Source organism: Oenanthe melanoleuca, chromosome 15 (genome assembly GCF_029582105.1).
Source record: "Oenanthe melanoleuca isolate GR-GAL-2019-014 chromosome 15, OMel1.0, whole genome shotgun sequence".
Lineage (NCBI taxonomy): Eukaryota > Metazoa > Chordata > Aves > Passeriformes > Muscicapidae > Oenanthe > Oenanthe melanoleuca.
Window position 1 is genome coordinate 5,168,168 of NC_079349.1, and position 21,490 is coordinate 5,189,657.

Sequence of the window (21,490 nt, forward strand, 5' to 3'; positions counted from 1 at the left end):
AATAATTTGATAAATAAATAGAATAAAAACTGAGTAGCAGTAGGAGAAAATTAACTGTAGCAGGGTAAACTAAAAATAGATAGACTGAAAATAAGTTATATTGCTGGGAAATTAGTGACCATTGATGTGCATTGGAATTGCTGTCAGTATACCTGTTCAAAAAAAGAAACACGTTTGAAATTATAATTAAAACAACATTGACAGCAGTATTATGAAAAACTCATAATTATGAAAAAAAAACCCTCAAATTATGAAAAACTCATTATGAAAAACTCAGCTTGGCTCCCATAGGCTGAAACTAGTAATGAACTTTCCCACCACAGGCAGTCAGAATGCAGTGGTATTAAATATCCTAAGTATAACAAAATGTAAATGAAATACTTTGTTTTGCAGTTAAACAAGAAGAACTGACCAGAGAGGTGGCTGCAGCTTTTGAAAGAGGTACCTGTTTTTATGATGATTTTAGCTGCCATACATACCTGTCAAATGCTTAAAGCTCCACATTCTCTTACTGGCAAATATTTCCTGAGCTATGGAACAGAAATACTACATTGACAAGGGTTCTTTGTTAGGTATTTAGAATAAGTACTTCTAAACTGACATTCCTGCTGATTTGGGAAATTCAGGACCTCACATTAAAAACAAAGTCCAGTACAAAAGTTCCATTCATCTTGCATCTAAATAATAATTTTGAGTGGGAATGTAGATGGTAAGAAATTGTTTGTGTGTTCCCCAGAATACTGGGAAAGACAGAGTTCATCTCAGACATATTCTGAGGTTTCACACTTCAGTTTGGGAGATGTTGTTTTGCCATCCTGGAGCTGCAGCAGAGCAGTGAGTGCTGTTCTTTGCAGTGAAAGCCACAGAAGCTGTGTGGCAAGTCAAGGCCGTTCTGCCTACGGTTTTGGGGACTTCTTGTGCAATAATCAACATAACTTTGTTCTACAGCCAGTGAATAGGCACAAGCTGGAACCATTCCCGAGCTTCTGAAGCTGGGAAGAAACCTTTGTATTCTGTGCCAGGTCCAGAATGTGCAGGTTTTATCAGGGTGGGTGTGGTAACTGTAAACATCAAAGCAGAGCCTGCCGGTGAAGAGTTACATTCTGTTACTCTGTGCCGAGAGAAGGACTGTGTTGCATCTGTCTTTGTCAGAAGGTCATAAACTACCCTCCCTCTGCAGTTCTTTCACTGAGGAGAAATTGTTTCAATATCAGTTTGGAATTGGCACTATCCAGACCAGACTCCTCCTCATTTGCATTGTTCAGTTATGTCCGTTGGTCTATTTTTACACTTTTAAAACAAATACAAACATTTGTCTTGCCTAGTGGGTAGATAATACTGCAGCCACTTTAAAGAGGTCATAAAAGGGTATTCATTCACATTTCTTTTCCAAATTGTTCATTGTTATGTGTTTTGTGGAACATTTGAGTTGAGATGTTCCCAAACCATCTGAGATTAAAACAATAGGCAGCATGATTTTAATAGTGACTGAGTCCTTGCAGCTCACAAGTCTTGGTACTAAACCAGGTGCTGTCACTGAAATCTTGAGATTAATTTTGAAAAAGCAAATTCACCTCTCCCTCTGTGAACTAGTAATGCTTTATTTCATTTCAGATGATCTTCAAGAAGCCAAGAAGCTGCTAGCAAAAATGAAGTATTTTGCAAACTTAGAGGATAAACTAAAGGCCAAGAAGGTTCCTTCCTGATGTTGCCTTCTTTGCTATTAAGAGTTAGTGTTATTTTCAATTAAACAGATGGTTTTGTTATCAAAATCAGACCAGTGGTGTTTGTTTCCTATACTTCCATTATAAGCCTTAATTATAAGAGAAGGAAAATAAATGTAATATTAAAAATAAAATTTAAAAAAATAAGAAAATTTTAAAAATAAATATATATAAATTAATAAAATAAATAAAATCCCCTGCTTGCTGCAGCACTTCAGTATAATAGATGGCATTTGGAAATGCTTACAGGCAGGAAAAGCTGTACTGGGTAAGGTGGGCCACTGTCCTGGCAGAGGCAGGTATGGAAACATGTCAGAGAGGCACACAAACACCAGATGTGAGATTTCTTACTTCCTAATGTGTAAAGAACTTATTTTAAGTTGAGAAATAGTCCAGGAAAAACTACTGGAGAGGGGGCAGAAGGCTCATTCAGCATGTCCTACAGACTCCCTGTAGTTTAAAGGTAAAAAGTATTTAATTCCTGTCATCTTCCCTCTCTGCTACTTCATGCTTTTTGGTATGTAGATCTCAGTCTGATGGGAACTAACCTCCAAAACTAGAGGAAGTTTTACTCTCTTGCATAGTTTAAAATGTTAAGATGCTAGGTTAGGGGGAAAAAAAATAAACCAAATTGAAACCCCAGGAATTCTTTTATCAGGATACAAGTTTTTATTACAAATACCAGTAACTCAGAGAAGTGCTGTATTTTGTTGTACAGTACAGTACTAGGACTGGATGAGTAATGTTTTTAAGGCTTTCAAAGCTACATAATTGGAAAACAGAAACTAATACCCCTATTTCTACATAAACTGGAACAATTCAAATACCAGTTCTCAGTTCTTGTGTGGATTTTAACAAGAACTCAGAATGTTACACTCAGCAAAGCATTTGGATGTGCCTGACAATCCAAACTGAAGAAGAGCTTTGAAATGCAAGAAGAGTGAAATATCTGAAATATCTGCAGAAATCTGCCAGAGGGGCTCACTGAACATCCTCCCTGGCATTTCTGCATCCCTACAGCACCAGGTTATACAACTAAACATCAAGTTTTCTGTGGATAATACAGTATGTTGTTAGTATTTCAGCAATACTGACTTGCCTTTAGTTACACTTCCTCTAAATACACAGGAAGATTTAATAAGCCACTTGATCCTGCATTACACTCCTAATTTAGAAAACTATAACTATAAGAAAACTATATATAGAAAACTATAAAAACTATAAAACTATAAGTTCATAATTCTCACTGAAGTTCTGTTGCATTTGTGAAATTATGCAGAAATCTTTAAAAATTCATCTTGTAGTTGTCTTCTTTCATAAAGCTCTGTTTCCTTTTTCCTGGCATTTCTTCCAAAATTAAGCTTGTGAAATTCCTTTTTGATTTCCAGAAAAGATTTGTTTTTTGTCTCAGGAATTATGAGGAAGATGAAAGCAGCAACAAAGAAGCACTCCAGTAAGAACACCACAAAACAATACTGCTTCAGTCCATTCTGAAAATAAATGTGATTGCAACATATTTCAAGTGTAATAGTAGGTTTGAGAAAATAAGCTTTTTATTTCCATTCACACTTAACATTGCTGCTCAGATGTTTTTAAGAAAGAGTCATTCAACCTATTCTTTAGCTGTTACTTTTTATATAAAAGACTGTCAAGTGCTGTGCAATTTCTGAGTAGACTTTAAAAATCAGATAAACCATTTAAACAGTTAAATGTCACAATCTAGGGAGAAGTCAACATTTGCTACTTAGCTGTCACATATTTTAAGATTATATAATTTAAGTTTTTCTGAATGTTAATTTTCAATGCTGTACCTTAAAAAAAACCACAACTGTCTTAGTGAGAAGCAGAGCTCAGCCATGAAAAAAGGACAGGCAGATCCAGATACCCTGATGCATGCTGTTCCTGCAGGTTTTGCTGGCAAGAATATGTGCTGAAACTAAAAATACAAAGCTGGAGCTGAAAGTCTTGCCTTTCCTAATATATCTTATGCTTACAGAACTCTCTGTCAGTTCAGGAAGTTCTCAGAGATCTGACTCACTGGCCACAGGTGTCACCTCGATGTTACTTTGCCATAAAAGCACGAGGCACTATTAAAAAAATGTTTTATCTAAATCTCAGTATCTGATTAAGTTTTCCTGCTTTTGATATCATCTCTGGTTTTTTCATCTGAACATGAACATTGCCCTCCAGTACATTACGTTTACTTTTATTTTATCATGTTATGTTGGAATTTGTGATGTGTAAAAAGTTCTTTTAAGAGGAACTGAATCTAAACTCATTTGAGGGGCAGTGTGCATCCTGGTCAAGTGTCAATAATATATACAAGTGCATATAATCCAATACAAGCAATGGGATGGAACCTGGGAGCAGATGAAATGGAAATTGTGCTGTGCATACTCACCACTATGAAGGGAAAGAGCATTCCAACTGTGAAGAAACTAATCCAACTCACAGTCCCTGCAATCATGTAGGCAGCAGGACGTGAGGATTGCACAAATAACTCAGCTGTCAGGGTGTTTGTTATGCCACCTGGGGATGGTTCAGAAACAGAACACAGAATTGTTCTAAATGTCCATTTGAAGTATTTCCAATGCTACAAAAGATTGACTTGCTTCTGAATATGCCATTAGCTGATCTATTATAATTCCTAACAGCACAGTGCTGAGGCTACAGCCCCTGCAGGAAGTTTCCCACTAAAACACAACCCCATTTCAGCAGCACTGCTCAGGGAGCAGGCCCCCTTTGAGAAGTGTATAGAACCCCTGTGCTCTGAAGGGCAGAACTAAGCCCTGCCTCACATGTATCTGCCCCAGAAGTGTGCAGGGTAAGCCTCAGCTATGGGCTGCAGGATGGCCTCACTTGGGTTCCTTAGCCAGAGCAGCAGCAGCTGTGCTGCAAAGGCTTCTTGCTGTGTGACAGCCTGACCCTCCCAGACTTTCCACCACTCACACACGTTCCTATGCAATACCTGGGCCCAGCCCAAAGCTCAAGATGAAGGCAAATACACAAGCCATGCTCATGTAGGGCACCCAGGAGTACAGCTCCTGAAACAGAAGACGGTGAAAAGTTCAGATTAGCTCAGATTTTGATAATCCAATTATGTTTCCTTCTGTATTTTATTTCTACTAAAACCAGCAGTCTTTCATTACTGTTTTACAGCTAATTTATTTAACAGCTCTTCTTCAGAGAAATTAAATAGTGTTCATTCAATAATTTTTATTAAATCATATCATATAATTACATAATCATAGTGTGGGCTGGGCTGGAAGGGACATTAAAGCTCATCCCATTCCACCCCTGGCCCTGGGCAGGGACACCTTCCACAAGCCCATCCAACTTGGCCTTGGACACTTCCAGGGATGGGATGGCCACAGCTTCCCAGGGCACCCTCACATGGAAGGATTTCTTCCCTTTACCTCACCTAACCTTACTCTCAGTTTAAACCCATTCCCCTTTTCACTCCTCAGTCACATTGTGTAATAGGAATGAGTCCTTTGCACCTGGTAAGTCAGAGAGAAGGTCAGAACAGTGCACCAGAGTGTCATGAGGAGATAACCCCCAATGATAAGGCATCTTCTTCCCACATAGTCTATCAGCAAACCCTGTGGACAAGATACAATCTTCTGTTAATATACTGATCTCCTTTTTACCAATATTCTTCAAGAAGAATCATTACTCTTTGTACTGGGAGGTAGAACAAACTGTTCCTTACACAGGAGAGGGCTGTGAGACATTCACAAACTCCAGTGCCAAGTGTCACATACGGGATTTTTTCTGCCATGATCCCAGCTTGTTCAAAAACGTAAGTTGCATAGAAATAAATCTACAACAGGAAAAAACCCACAAAAACAAACAATGATTTTTCTGGTATTTAAAACATTGCCTAGAAACAGAGTCATGTTCATATTAAACATAAAGATCAGTGTATTTTATATTGTGAGTTACTAATTCAACATAAGCAGCAATAACAATCTGTTAAATTCATGTCTAAGTAAACATATTGCTATCATAAAAGCCAATAGGAATATTCAACTTACTGAATATGCTTTATATTCTTAAACTGAGATAAGCTGATCCACCTTTATTTATTTTGTCAGAGGAAATATCGAGTCATTCTTTAAAAAAGTTTGCATACCAGAAACACAGAAATGAGAAAAAATGAAAGAAAAACACCAAAATAATGCAAGGACATTCTTTCTCACTTATCCCATTTCTCTGAGCCTTTCTATGTGGATCCTATGTGTTAATAAGTAGTTGAAAAGTAGGTGGAAATGGAATAATTCTTTAAGCTGTTTGTTCATATGAACTCTTACAGCATTAATGCCACTGAGCTGTTGGCCCATTGTCATCACAATGACAGTGATGAGCTGCCATCTCACACCACGGTCAGTGAATAATTGCCAGGGTTTCTTGGGTTTCTCCCCATCCAAGGCAAAACGCTCCCGCTGGATGTCTTCCATCTCCCTTCGATACTCTGAGGAACCATGAAATCTTTTCAAAGCTACAAAGACAAAAAAATAATTTACATTTATCTATTAGCCACAACTCATGGAAAATAATCTCTTTCCATAACAACCTGGCTTTTGCTAGGATATGAAAAATTTGCTTTGTGACTTGCTTGTTCCTTGCTGTTTTTTCAACGTTTTTTGCTGTGGTGCATTTGGAGAATTCTGTGGCATTTCCCTGCTTCATTTTAGAGGAATATCTGACCTTGAAATATTCACCAGGCAAAATACTTTGTAGCTGAACCTCAGACCTTCAAATACTCTTTTCCTTTAAAGGACACTCTTACCAGTTTGAAGTGTTTTGCTTAAATTCTAGGCAGATATTGAGTCCTTTGTTACAGCCCTGACTTTAATGTTACCAGTGGGATACAGTTAGTGAGCTTGAGCAAAGACAGAAAATCCTTCTCCTAAGACAAATATAATCAGAAGTCATTTGATCCCAGACTAAAATCTTTACAAATGGTCTTAAAACTTAAAGAGCACCTGTTCCTTTAAAATCTTCATGATTCTTTAAAATCTTCATTATTAAATATATCTCAAGTGACATTTTGTCTTCTTAAGGCTAACAGTAAGAGTTTTGATGAACCTGATAAGGAACGTTCCACTAAGAATAATCAGCTTGAAGATTCTGTCAATGAACTTGTATTTGAAACAGGATAATAAATTTTTGTTCATAACCCATTATAGGCTCCTGAGTTCCACAAACCATATAAGCTCACTGGAGGAAGAACATGGGCCAAAAAGCACTAGATGATACAACTGTGCTGTGTGGATAAAGATAAAAGGAGAATCTGGAACCCAATATATTCATTGTACCATTCTGGAGAACAGCAAGTATAGATGCTGGATATTACCTTTGGCACAGCTCAGCTCATCATCTCTGTCAATAAGAAGATATCTGGGACTTTCAGGAAACCATGGAAGGAATAAAAGTTGGGCTAACGCTGGGATGCAGCTGCTGGATAGCAACAGCGGCCAATGCTTTTCTCCACCTAATAATTCTCTGTGAGAAATGTGGAAAAAGAAGGCAAAGAAATATAATAATTAGCTATTGGTTATTATTTAGTGTAATCTCAGCTCTTGGAACTTGTAAGTTCCAGCTGGATGAAGGCCTGAGCAACTTCCTCTGATCACACAGGGGACAAAAGCAGTGGTAGTGCTGTGACACAGAAATGAGTCCTTTGCTCTCAAGTCCTGTCTTGCCAACATCCACTGTCTCCAGCAAGAAATTGGCAGAAAATATGAACTCAGCTCAAACATGGCTGCTTTACTGATGCTGTTCTGGTGACCCATCTCAACTGACAGCACTGGTGGCTGGCAGTTGTAGGAATAAGGTGACTCAAGCAGGATTTTCTTCTCCCAGGGGGCCCTTGTCTGAATTCTGCTACAATGGCACAAGAAATGTTCTGCAATGAGCTGTAAGGAATTGGAATTCTTTACACAGGAGTAACACAAAACAGGAGGGGAAAAAAAAGCATTTCTTACCTCAAACCAATTATTTGTCCAGTCAGAATTCCCCCAGTCAGAAAGATGGAAGTCCCCATGGCCAAGCCACCTCTTAGGTGTTTTGGGGCAAACTCCCCAATATAAAGAGGCTGCACACAAAGCCCAACACCTACAAGTAAATGGAGAAAACAGTTTCCTACCAATAGAAATTGCTTTGCAAAGAGTTACTAAATCAAAACACACACAAAATAGGACTTAATTAATTTCCTATTCATTTAGCTGCCTTCAGATTCCAAGCTAAACTACAGAACATTTTCATCATAAACACATATCATAAAACCTAAAGGATCAGAAGTAACAATAATTTATCATTCACCATAGTTTACTGATAGTAGGAATAAGAAATCATTCACCTGAATTTATGCCAATCAAAAACCTTCCAGCAATCAGTAACTCAAACAATCCTGTAGGAAAACTGATCCCCATTAAAATGGAGGCTAGTATTGCTATAACATTATTCATCAAAAGAGCTCCTTTCCTAAAGAAGAGGAACAAAATAATAATAATAATAATAATAATAATAATAATAATAATAATAATAATAATAATAATAATAATAATAATAACAACAACAACAACAACAACAAACAAAAACTGATTGAAACAAACAAACAAGCAAAAAAACCAAAACCAAAAACAACCTACCCAAACCAGATATTAAGGAAATCTGTAATAATGTTTTTAAACAGTTTTCCTTTCTGATAATGTGCAGGGGAAAATGGATTTCATACTGAATAAACATGCAGTACCTGGAAACCCAGATATCTGATACAACTGCTTATGTTTTTAAAAATGTCTAAACATAAGAATAATGCATAGATATGACAGAAATGCCTGACAGGGCAGGAGTAGGAGTTCTTAATTTAGACAAATGAAGTGCAAGAGATGAAGCAGCATGTGCTTACTGGCACAAGGGCTGCAAATGTGTCAGGGAGGAACTGATGTTTCCAACATACTCTGTGTGCATTCTCCTACTCAGATTTCAGTAAATGTAATGGAAAAAACTAAGTCAAAGGTCATAATTCAGGGCTCATCCTTGAAAGTCACATCAGAATAAACTGTAAAATTCTTCTAGAAAACTCAGTTTTAAAGTGAAAAAACATGGATAGGTACCTAAGGTACTCTTTTCTCCCCCTCTTTTACCATTGATTTACCTTCTATTCCAGTGGGAAGGTAGGAAAAGCAAACATGCTTTTCTGTGCACTGACCTGCCCAGCCGGATGGCCATGCTGCCTCCAATCAGGGCTCCACACAGACCTCCCAGGGAAAAGATGGAAGCAATGACAGACCAAAGAAAAGTCAGCAAATCTGGATTGAGTTCCTTCTGATAACGACTGCTCCAGGTTTCATTTAAGAACTTGTGTATATGCTGCAGTAGAAAAGAGTGATGAATGTATAGTTTTTTATACAGAACTACAAATAACCTGCACCCCAATCCTGAAAATCAATTCTGGGAGTTAATTCTAAGAGATATCCTCTGAGTGGCAGAATCTTCCTTGATCACAAGGAAGACCTTCTGTTTCCTACTCCCCACAGACCCCAAAGGCAGCTCTGCTTTGTGCCCTGCCCCAGGTGCTGCAGCAGAGGAGAAAAACAACCCTAGCATGCACTGCCACAAGAGAGCTGAGGTCCTTCTGAACAAGGAGGGGAAGAGGGTGGATGGTTGGCCCTACTGTTTTTAGGAACATCTTAGAGCACAGAGGCCTTGCAATCTAAAACATTTTACTGTCAGGGCACTCATTCTGACACTTGATCTAAATCTCCCTGCCTTAGTGTAATCCAAAGTCATAGTAAAATCCCTTCTTCTACTCTAATAATACTCCAACTTTCTTACAGTATTCATGTGTCAGAGCTTTTAATCTGTTATTCCACATGCTTGATTTTCTAAAATTTGTCTTTAGAAACTCTTGAACTGGCATGTATCTGTAATCAGAGGCTCCTGTTCTTCACCTGCAAAGACTAGAGAACAAACTTCTTGAACTCTCCCTGTATGTCATGTTCTTTCACAGCTTCTTTTAAGCTTTGTAAAAACATACAACACTGAAGAGAATTCACAGTTTCCCAAGCAAATAAATCAGCTGGTAGCAAAAACTGATACCCACCACTTTCACAAGACCATTTGCTCAGATCCTTGACATTTGGACAATGCTTTAACTTTTGGTCAGCACTGAAGTGGACTAGATGGTCACTGCAGGTCTCTTCCAACATGAAAATGTTCTGGTCTATTCTACCCTTACTGCTCTGGGCTATTTTGGTAACTCAAAAATGTATTACTTATTCAGTTAATCCTTCTAATAATAAAGGTATTTATATGGTATTTGGCACTTTTGTCTGACACAGAATATCTCTGATGGGAGGTACTCACACACAAATGCACAAGAAACTAGTGGGAAATTATCAAGATTCTTTCATATGAGAGGAAGACTGCTTTAGTTCCCACTGCAATCAGAGCAAAAGCACATTTGGCCTCCTGGCCGAGTTCAGAGAGGAAACAGCCCAGTGAACAAAAGATGAGCTTTTACCTGGGTGGGTGCATTGATAATAGAGACATTGTACCCATACTGAAAGGTCCCTCCAATTCCAACAGCACAAACAGCCAACAGCAACGTCCAGCTGGGGAGCTGGGGAACAAAAGAAAGTCATGGGCATGAAAAGAGAGACAGGACCTTGAGCCCTCACACATGTCATAGCTAAAAGAAAATTATGGTGAAATACATCATATGTTTAGTTTGGAGCAGTGAAAGTTTTTGTTAAAAAAAAAACCCACCTGAATTCCTGAACACCTGCAGCAGGAGAAGCATTTCAGGCTGACTTTGGCCCTGATCATTAATAGCCCTTAGAAATACCACAATTACAAGTTTCCAGATTAAGTGTAGGCAATAAAACCATTACAGCTGTTATTAGAAACTGAGTAAATGCTTTTTGCATAAGCCACACTGCTCACAGTGTCTGCTCTTAATGTAGGAATGCTAGGACTGCTCATGTCTGGTGTTAGAGACACAATGACTCAGTATAAAAATTAACCAAATCTCAATTTCTGTGAGTCACATTTTAACCAAGATGTGAGAAATAACAATATTTTACTTCCTTTTAAACAATATTTTAAGTCCCTAAAATGATTACTCAATGTCTGCAAGTTGGCAGGTGTAAAGCCTTGGTACCTCAATCACAATAAATTGTTCACTGGTAATAATATTCAAATTAATGTTTATTGGCATATTGGTATGCTTTTTAAAAAAATAAAATTCAGTATCTATGACCTAGTTTCATTCTCAAATCAGTATTTACAAACTAAAATTCATAGAGTCACAGATTCACAGGTTTTAAGGTCGACACAAACTACTACTGTGACACATTCAAATCTCAAGAATATAACTGGTCATAAAATGTACTTTGGATGAGGCCCCATGGCCAGAGATCTCCAGAGATTTTTATTTGATATTCTCATGCAGTGCTCTCTGAGTTTACTTTTTACTGAATATGACCAAACTAAAAAATAACATCAAGTTCAAATGTCTAGAAAACCTTTTGTTTTAAATTAGGTCCTATTTCATGTCATAATAGCTTATTGACTAATTTCAGCTGGACACAATGTCTCCTATATTAAAGACACTTCAGTGAATTTCTCCTTCCTTCATACATAAAGGCTGTACATATTTCTTTTAATAAACTTGTACTCCCTGAATTTCTCATTATAAGGTATGTAGACTATTTCTTCATCATTCTCATTCTTGGTCCAGTTCCCAGAAACGCTGAGTTATTCCAGATACTGCACTGTATTGTGAAAGAGCTGTGTTCCTCCTAAAGATAATTCGTCAAAACTTCCTTCCTTTCTTCAGGACTGAAATTTGCAAGTTGAAATTGATCTTTTAAAGTAAAATCTAATTAACATTTCCTTATGGTTTCCTAGAATAAAAAGTGTTTCTCTGAATGTCAACCAAAGCAATGAATCAAGAGTAATGAGTAAGGGCTGCAGTGAGTATGGCAGAAAATTATAAAACTTGATGTGGCAAATACTGGCACTGCACACTCAGACCCTTTTATTAACTAAGTACTGTAACCTACTGTGTGTGTTTTATGGAATCTAGAAGGGACAAAAAATAAACAAACAACCCAAAATAATGAACAGACATCACATAACTTAGGTTTTGTTACGATAGATCTTTTGTTCTTCCTGCCCAAATCAGCTGGGCTCGTGACACTGGCATGCTGTCTCACATTGGAGTCTGGAGAGAGCACAGATAACAAACAGCCTCATGTGTTCTGCCAGCTACTCAATTCCTGACAGTTTACAAGGGCGTTCACCTCATCTCAGAAACATGATACAAACAAAATTCAATTTGTATTCAATGTAAAAGATGAGGATCAGAAAAGCTGCTTTTATAGCTTCTGCTTTCCAACACAGCGAGGTGTCCATGGAAAGTGCAAAACTATGCAAAACTGTATTTCTATTTAAAAGCTCACATGAAATACCCGCACATTCCACATCTGTACATCGTTGTTAAAGCTACAATCTCCCTGCAGGATGCACCTCCAGACGCCAGGATGGTTCTGCTTACCTTGCAGGGCGAGCTAGACCCTCTGAGCAGGGGCTGGTGCTCCATTCTGAGCATGGGCTGAATTAGATTTCCTTTGCAAAATTTAACAAACTACGTTACAGGGAAAAAAAGGTGCCAAAGAACTTTAGTTATTAATGTATTAAGACACAGCTTTGCTTTTTTGTTGTTTTGTTTGGTTGGTTTGGGGTTTTTCCCCGCCCATTGGGACTCTACTCAACGATCCAGGACTTTTTTGTGACAGGGATGTCCAACTTCGAGAAAGCCTCACAGCAGCCTCGGGGAGCTTTCCCACCTCTTACACTGAGTAATGCACTGTCCTTCTCTAACTCCCCGCAGAACCCCGCAGCCTCCCGCAGCTAAAGGCAAGGACGGGCGCTTACCGTGTGCCTGGGCGCCATCCCTCCCTCCCTCCCTCCCTCCTGCCGCCCGGAGCTCAACTCCGCTCGCCACCTCCCCGACCCCGCCTGAGCTCCTCAGCTGACCGGGATTTGGCTGCCGGACCGTGCCCGCCCCGCTACGGGGATTAAGCAGAGCCACGGACAAGAGAAGGGCTGTCTCAGCCATCCTCGGGCACTTCGCGGCGCCCTCACAGCAGGGGCGGGGACCCCACTCCCAGACGCCATCTCCCACAGCGCCCGGAACTACAACTCCCAGAGGCCCCACGGCGCCCGGGACTACAACTCCCAGAGGCCCCACGGGCCCAGGACTACAACTCCCACAGTGCCCGTGGGTCCTTATCCGATCGCGGCGAAAGGCCTGGAAGGACCCGGGCTGTAGCGGCGGCCGCAGCCGCGGGCCCGGCTCGGCCCGGGTGAGCGCTGTGGGCGGACGCGGCTTCGTGCGGGGCTCCTCGGCAGGGCCGGCCCGTGGCGCAGCGCGGATTGCGGCGTTGATGCGCGCTTTCTCCCCCGCAGCAGGAAATGGCAGCGCTAGGCAGATCCTGCCAGGGCATCCCGGCGGGCCCCGCCGTGGAGCTCCCCACAGCGCCGGCCGCTGGCCCGGACCGCCACGGCCCGCAGCCCTTAGCCGGCGGCCACGGCCGCCTGCAGCCGCCCGGGATAGTCATGGCAGGGATCGGAAACGACGGCGTGGACGGATCCTCCGGCCTCTGTCTGCAGAGCAGCTTCGACCTGGCCTCCCTGGCCGCGCTCGGCAGCCACCGCGAGGGGCTGACGGTGGCCCCGGTGAGCTCCTTCAGCAGGAGCCGCGCACAGTAAGTGCCGGAGCCGTACCCGCAGGGCCGGAGCGCCGCCAGGGGAAACTGCGCCGGGGGCTCTGGAGGCGCTGGGGGTTGTTTCACTGTAGCAGCGTTGCTCTGGTAGGAGGTCAGAATTATGTTGTGCTCGGCTGAGGACCTTGACGCTGGCTGGTGGGGGATGAAGGAGCCTTTTAAGAGGCAAGAAAGGTGATTCAGTGTACCAGCATCTTTGCATAATTTGAAACGGATTTATTTTTTTCAGTATATCCTTGTGATACAGAGTATTAACAGACTCAAGCTGGGTCACGTGTTGCTCTTGAAGCATTTGAATTTTAGCAAAAATTGGTCTCGCCCCTTGTGGAAAAATAAATAATGTAAAGGAGAAGAAATTAGCATGGAATTCTGTTCAGAGAACTGAGTAATTACAACCACCTTTGACTTCCTTTGGAACAAAGTGGTCGTTTATTGTCCCAAACTTTTATTCCCTTCACAGCTGGTGACATAGTGTGACTTGTTGATCTCGAATGAAATTTTAAAAGGGAGGAAAACATTGTTTGAAAATATCAGTGTAACCAGAAGATGTAATTTGAAGCTAAGTAACTGTTTTTCTTTTGTAGTGCCTCTGTGCGGTGTGGAAAGAAGCATAAGCTAGAAGAAGAGGCAGAAGGGTAAATTAATTTGTCTTTTATAGCCTGAAAAATCCCGATTTGCTTTTCGTTCTGTAAAAGACTTGAGCACATCTCACCTACAAACAGGAAGGAAATCTATAATTGTTTACATTTGGAACTCTTCCCTTGAATTGCACTTGAGCCCAAATCCATTTCTATTACCTAATTAATTGTGTGGTGGTGATTTTCCTGAATAGGTACTCACATTTTACTAAGAGCAATGTGGATTTATTTTCTTTGCTGAAGTTGCATTGCCATGGTGTGTCAATGCTGCTGAAATGCACTTTCTGTAACATTTATTCCTGTAGAATGAATGCCACATTTCTTTTTTGACAGTTGTAAACTTACTTTTTTTCCTAGCTGTCCTGTGCGGAAGAAGAGACTGACAGGAGCCAAAAATTGCCCTTTGAATCCCAACACTGAAGAATGGATTCTTTGTGCAGGTCAGCAGGCAGCTGGGGAGGTAGCAAGTCAGTATGGTGGCAGCAGTCCTGAACCTGCCATGTTAGAAATTCCCTGTGAAGAAATGGATCAGACAATGGGGGAACAGCAATGCGAGGTTGCTCGCAGGAAACTTCAGGAAATTGAGGACAGGTAAATGCAGGGGTTGAGTAGCCTGGCTTTGCTGAGCTTTCCCTTTTTTTGGTGGGCATTCAGGGGTAAATCTAGCACTTAGCAGTGTGATAAAACTGCTGTAAGCCTGAGGTGAACCTTCTGCTCAAATTATTGCATTTTAGGCTACCTATGGTCCTGTAAGTCCTCAGGCTGATCTAAAATTGAGGGTGCTAGAGCAGGAGATGCTGAGTAAATAACACCCTGCTCATAATCATTATGCAGCTTTAATATACTATAATGGGGTTAAATGTTCTTCTGTGGGCATCCAGAGCTCAACATCTAATATTTACCTGCTCAGGCTTGAGCTCAGCTTTTTTCAACCAACTGCAGCTTGTTCTGTGATTAATACTTAAAATAGATGTGAATGTGTCAGTGTTGAGAGTAGCATGAACCAGAGAGGTCTCTCTGCACACATGCAGTCAGGCTGAGATTCATCCTGCTGATGATGTGATGTGGGGTAGTGGGGTGGCTATAGACAGTCTGCTGTAGTCATTTAATAAATTTACTGTTCATTCTGGCCCTTGAAAGATCTCTGGAAATGGCATGTGTATGTATCACTTGATTGCAGTTAAGCTGGTATTCCAAAATATCTAAAATGACCACTGCAGATGATTAGAAAAGCCAGAAGTTACCGAAATTTTAAAACAAGATTTTTTTTGTAGATTACCCCATAGATGATGCATAAGGAGAAGCAAGGTACTATTAGACTGTTATTTTTTTTCATGGGTAAATCAGAGTAGTGAAATATGTCTCTATCTGTCTATGTCTACTTTGGTCCTCTTGGAGGATTGTTCCCTATTCTTCCCAGCTACTCTGCTAAATTTTCTATAAAAGGTTTATAAAAAAAAAAGGAGATGCTTCCATTTGGTCTAAATGCTTCAACAATTTGTGCCAATTTAATCTCAGAAACTGGCACAACATTGTGAAAAGTGAAGCAGTGTTTTCAGTACCTTTGCAATAATTCTCAAAGTCCAGTTTTGGGGCATGGAGCAGGTAAAGCAGCTGCATAGCTGAGACTCACTTATGTAATGTGGATGAATCATATATTTTCCTTTGGAAGGAATTTATTTTCTCTCAGTGTATGTCTGCACTGACACTGCTGGGATAACACAAGGGTAACAAAGGTAGCTCAGGTACCAGAGGTGACATTGCTGCTCCAGTGGCTTCTGTGATGAGTCCTCCTCAGGGTATTTTGGCCCAAGAGAGACTCATGTTAACATGGCCCTGCTGCTTCTGGTACCCAGCCTAGGTCAGAGATCTGCACAGAGCAGAGCACGTAGATCTGACTGTAGTCTGCAGTGGATGTTCCTGATAACAGTATGCTCAATAGTGTTTATCTCCCTCTTCCCCCTCCATTCCTAGGATAATTGATGAAGATGAGGAAGTTCATGCTGATGGAAATGTTAGCAATCTGCCCACTCTTATCCTGTCAGATACCCTTAAGAAAGGGATGAAGAGGGATTTTGGTGAAGTCCTGACAAAGAAAATAATAGAATCTATGTAAGTTCTGGAGGAAATCATGGTGCTATGTAGTGAACATGTGCAAATGAAAAGAGAGACCTCGTTTCATGTTTATGGAGATGTCCTTGATTACTGCATGATTCAGCCAATGTTGTATAACAGACCATTCATCTGGTTAAAAATAGGGAAAACTGTCCTAATGTAAAAAAGAATTAAGTGTAACTGTAGTGGTCATCAAGTGTCTGTTTTGTACTCCTCATTTTTAGAGTGAAATTTGTTGAGTGAACTCGTAAAAGTTTTGGTTTTATGTATATGAGTTCTCAAAATGAGAACATCCTGAAGTGTGACCAACAGTGGTCAAGTTTGGTGCAAAAGAGAGAGGAAATAAAGGGTCAGAACTAGAAATAAGGGAACTAGTTAGGGAAGCAGAAATTTAATAGGGGGGAAAAAAGGTGTATATTTTCTGGAATATAGTGCCAGGCTAGCTCAAAGGATGAAGATACAGGTCTTCTGCATTTAATAGCTTTGCTTGGAGAACTTTAATTTTACTGAAACTCCATCCCTTCTAGGAGCCGTCCTTCTATGGAGCTGGTGCTTTGGAAACCTCTTCCTGAATTTATGACAGATAAACTGAAGTCTGTTTCTGTTAAGAACTTCAAGCAGCAGAGTACAGAAGTGTGTCAAACTAAGCAGCCAACACCAAGAGCTCCTTTTGACCCACAGACTGAAACGTTCCCTGCATCACAACAGACTGCCATGTCTCCAGATCCATATGCTAGTTTGGGAATATCAGGGTGTGCAGAAGAAGAAATGGAGTTGTAGATGCCAGATTTTAGACTGGAAGTGGTGAGCTTCTGATGCTTATTGTTGGTGTTTTTTGATTTTTTTTTTTTTTTCTGGTTTGATGTGTGAACCTCAAGTTATATTATTTGTTTTCTCTTTTCTTACTAACAGTCACAAGCACACCACAATCATAGGGTGGCCAAGAAACACCCTAAGATTTCTGTGTTCCTATCTGTTAAATATTCTTACTTTTACTCAAAAGGTAATTGAGGCCTTTGGAACAGGGAAGTAGCTTTCCATCTTGCTTAATGGTGAAATATCCTCTTAATTGCCCTTGGAAAGTATAAAATCCAAATACTGAATGTAACTGTGGCTTAAGCCACACCTTTCTCTTACTGAGCCATTGAAACTTGTGCACATACTATGCTTGGCCATTTGGTTTAATTTGCATTACAAAATATAAAGGAAGAAATACCTTCAAGTCTGGTCACAGAAAAGCAACCCCTCTGGTAATACAGCTTTTCACACCATCTTATCTGTTTGGACTTGATGTAAACTCAGATGTAGAATTTATATAATCAATGAGGTGGTAGGGAAGGAATATTACAGCTGAGCTTAAGTCTTTTGCTTTGTAGAAAGTAAAGCCAGCATTTATAATTTGCATGATACCTGCTAACTTCAGTCATCTTTGGTTCATTGGCTTCTAAATTTTATTTGTGGGTTTTTGATGTTCCCCTCCCCAAACAATACAAAGTTTGAAGAAAAGTGATTCTCAGCAAAGAGATTGACATTTTACATTGTGCTGAGATTCTTTGTATGCATGGAGTTGCAAAGTCAGTTGAAGACAGTGTAACTTCTGATGAAATGAATGGCATCCATTAATTTGGATAAATATGATAAGTAAATCAGATAACAGGGAGCTGCTTGCTGCCATTAGGAGGGTCAAATGCTGGATTATTGTCTGTACCCAAGTCCCAGCCTTTAGGTAGTGAAGTAAAGGAGATGCCTGTCTTTTTCCTGAGAGAATATAGACATAAAATTTAAGCCACAGTATGTGCCAATAATATAGCATCACATTGTTTATACAGATGTATGCCAAAAGAATTTTCTACCTGCACAGGGTGCCAAGGAATCCACAATGAGCTATAGCTTGTACCTTTTCTCAGTGCATAGCAGTTGCTTATGCTTAATGTTCTCTAACTTGTTTAAGGGTTTTATCTTTTGTTCATAAGTCCTTCAGCTTTCTCAGAGATACCTGAATGGAGGCCTTTCATAAGAAATCCCTTTCCCAGTAACAGGTTCTGTTCAGAGTCTATGTCCCTGTATGTTTTTGACATCTTGCTAACATAAAGGAGCAAGTACACAGTAACACAGCTGCTTATGTAAGAAAATCTACTCTTATGCACAGCTAAGAGATAATCCTTTGGATAATATTCTTTACTGTTGAATAACCCATAGCTGGAAGCTTAAAATCAAACTTCTCTTTCTGCAGTCATCCTTTATTTCCTTTTGGTTGTTCAAGATACCTGTTTGTTAAACTTGTTTATCTTGCTGCTTTTGTTGAAGGTGGTCTGAAATTTTCTGTCTCTTGATAAAACATTTCAGGGCTTCATTGAAAACACTTCAGCATTTGATTAGGTATTACTCTGGAAGCCAGGATACACCTCTACCATTCTGGAGGGTTTCTTAAGTTGAAGAACATGTGCAGCCTATCTTGCTATAATGCCTAATTCCATTTCAGGGTCTGCTATGACTCTCTTGCATGAACTGTGTAAAATTTCTTACATATTATTAAGCTGCTGAACGTGTTTAAAACCTATAGCCCTCGATGTGCTCCAGTGCTTGAGTAGAACATAAAGCAGTACAGTTTGGAGAAGGCTGTAGTCACTGCAGGTAGAAAATGTGGTGCCTCCAAGTAAGTAACTGGTTTCCAGCTTGCTGGATTATAGTGAAAATTCAGAGTTGGAAGTATTTTAGGGGAAAGCTCTGAATCCTAAATAAACTGAAAAGAAAGGATGGAAATTTCAAAAATGTGATTAAACCATCTCAGCAACACCAAAATTACAACAGAACATGTAAAAAAACTGTAGGAGGCCTAAATATATCAAATGATGCAGTTGTTTTCCTCTTAAAAACACCAAATTGCTGTCACATTTGCAGAATATGAAGCTGCTGTAGATGGCTTTTAAGCATACTTTTTTCCCTGCTAGGTTTGTACCAAAGGTTGACTTTCAGAGGTGTCTTTCTTCTTAATTAAATGCCAGTAGGGCATCACTGACCTGTTACCTGCCATCTAAAACAACAATATAGTGATGCACTGTTGATAAAAATTATGAGGTGGAGAAAAAGTTGTCTAAGAATTTTGCTTTGAAAGAAAACATTTGCTTTCATTTTTTCTCAATGCATTTCTGCCCTTGTGCTAGGAGACAGTGGGTTTGAGTTGATAGAAGAGTGGGCTACAGTGGAAACCAAGTGACAGGAGCACTGAGCTACAGCAATCACTTGGAGAGGGTGATTGGATGAGAGATCAAGCTGTGGGCATTTACAGACTTCTGTATTTGTGAGTTTCAATTGTTGTTGTCTTCATTAAAAGACTTTTATTAATGCTGTTCACAGATGGGATGGCAAATGCAATGCAGTATTAGGAGAAACCTTATTTTGAAATATGGAAGATCCAATTCTGGTCTGTCTTCTCTTGGGACCAAATCACCCTTTGTATGTCAGTTTTCAATAAATTTTCTAAAATATTTTTTAGATGACTGTTTCATTCCTCGTAAGAGTGGAAAAACTGTGGGAGCCTATCTACAGTCCATCTGGACAGTACTCTTCTGGCTTAAGAAGATTTGAATCTGACTATGTTTATCAAAGGCATGCCCCTTTTCTCCTCCACAGTATTCAGCAGGACAGAACACAACAGCAGGGTAGAATAAACCCTGAAGCTGCCAGGAAAGAAGAGTTGTTTTAAGTCTGTTGACCCAAAGGCATCTGACAAAGCAATAGAGGTACCAAGTAAGTGTTGTTATAGTTTGTGTTTTAAGATGTTTCATTTTACTTCATCATAAAACTATTCAGAACTAAGCAAGCTAGGTATTCCTGAAGTTAAGGGAAGTCTGAGGAGAGTTTTAAAGTCAGATTTTAATAATTTTGTTGGAATGTAAGATTTTGCTTTTTTGTGTACCATCTTAGTGGACTTGATTCTAGTAAAAAATACTAGTGCTTATAGGAATTCTGAATGGTAGTAGGCTTCTAGCTGCCAAACAAGAACTATTTGTTTTTAGTGGAAGAGATCTCAGTAACTATTAACAGCTTGTTGTGAGACCCAGTGCTTGCAGTAAGTCAGGATAAAGCATGCCAGGATAGAGCTGTTAAGTTAAAAAAGGGAAGCAAACCAGTATAAAGGCCCTGTTCCTGAACATTTTTCTCTCCTGTGCTTAACAAGATTAAAATGTTAAGCACATCCCATGGCCTACTGTGATGGAAAGGAGATTGTAACACAATTTTCCTTGGATTTTTTAGATGTTGAAATGGCTTGCTCATGGTTTCCAGGAGGAGTTGGGGTTCTGCAGAAGGGTGCTAATAAAATGTAATGCACAACTACAGATCAAATCCTCACTTTGCTTTTTTTTTGTGGACTCGCAGCAATTTATTTGATACTCTTTGCAGTCATCCCTATTTTCCTTGAAAGTAAAGCAATTTATTCTTCTGACTACTTGGATTTTCAATCTACTTTTTTTATACTGCACAGCTGTAGTCTTTACTTCTACCCACTTTTCAGGTAGAATTCTTCATTATAATCTAGATTACTCAAAATTGAGTAATCCAAGGCAGTCCTGTCACCTGGAATGTTACTGACTGAAACATCTCTGCTTTTCTTTCTTCCCCACCCCAAGTTATTTTTGTCAAAATTGAATGCAAAACATGAAATAGTACTGAAACCAGTAACAGCTGTGCCAACACCTGCAACAGCTCTCTTATACAATTTCTTAAGTATAAAATTTCTTCTGTCTCTCCAAGTGCTTTTAATATTGTGATAAATACTAGATATACTGGAGCAAATGGATGTGGACGATGAGAAGTCCTGCTGTGGTATTTGAAATTATCTCCATCCATTTGATACTTCAGTATTTCCTGTGGTAATACAGAATCTGCAACCATTTTCACACTGTGTCTGTCTCACACCCACCTCCCCTCAGACTGAGAATTTTGGACAGCATTACTGGCCAACCAGGGTGCCACCACTGCCCTGACTTTTGAGTATTCAGACTTCAAGCTCCTGCCAGCCGGCCTGCCTTACAGAGAATGAAGGTTTTGCCCTAGTAGCTCTGGCCCTCACACAAACCCCTCTACCACATCCCAAAAGGAAACTGCTGCAGCATCCAGCTGCAGACACCCTATGAGCACTGCTCATAGTTGTGGCAGGATGAGACACCAAGAGACCTGAACTTAACTTCTCCAAGGCCCAGATATTCTC

The 21,490-nt window shown here is 39.9% G+C and overlaps 2 protein-coding genes across 7 annotated transcripts; one reads left to right on the top strand and one right to left on the bottom strand.

Moving 5' to 3' along the window:
- Positions 1-2,370: 2,370 nt before the first annotated feature.
- On the bottom strand, positions 2,371-12,932 carry LOC130259821 (solute carrier family 2, facilitated glucose transporter member 11-like). Of its 5 annotated transcripts, none has more exons than XM_056504549.1 (13): positions 12,777-12,932; positions 12,295-12,384; positions 10,258-10,356; positions 8,944-9,104; positions 8,089-8,213; positions 7,715-7,844; positions 7,084-7,232; positions 6,038-6,225; positions 5,437-5,547; positions 5,225-5,326; positions 4,693-4,768; positions 4,126-4,253; positions 2,371-3,214 (listed from the first exon to the last, which is right to left on the bottom strand). In XM_056504549.1, exons 1-13 carry the CDS (start codon positions 12,915-12,917, stop codon positions 2,996-2,998), a joined length of 1,719 nt encoding a protein of 572 aa, XP_056360524.1. In that variant the 5' UTR covers positions 12,918-12,932; the 3' UTR covers positions 2,371-2,995. The 5 variants fall into 5 exon arrangements, with proteins under 5 accessions (XP_056360524.1, XP_056360527.1, XP_056360525.1 ...); XM_056504552.1 differs by having other exon boundaries at positions 12,675-12,924; XM_056504550.1 differs by having other exon boundaries at positions 12,295-12,365; positions 12,777-12,921.
- An 86-nt stretch (positions 12,933-13,018) lies between these two features.
- On the top strand, positions 13,019-19,766 carry CCDC117 (coiled-coil domain containing 117). Of its 2 annotated transcripts, XM_056504555.1 has the most exons (5): positions 13,019-13,507; positions 14,110-14,160; positions 14,521-14,754; positions 16,138-16,275; positions 16,806-19,766. In XM_056504555.1, exons 1-5 carry the CDS (start codon positions 13,215-13,217, stop codon positions 17,056-17,058), a joined length of 969 nt encoding a protein of 322 aa, XP_056360530.1. In that variant the 5' UTR covers positions 13,019-13,214; the 3' UTR covers positions 17,059-19,766. The 2 variants fall into 2 exon arrangements, with proteins under 2 accessions (XP_056360530.1, XP_056360531.1); XM_056504556.1 differs by lacking the exon at positions 16,138-16,275 and having other exon boundaries at positions 13,022-13,507.
- Positions 19,767-21,490: the final 1,724 nt, after the last annotated feature.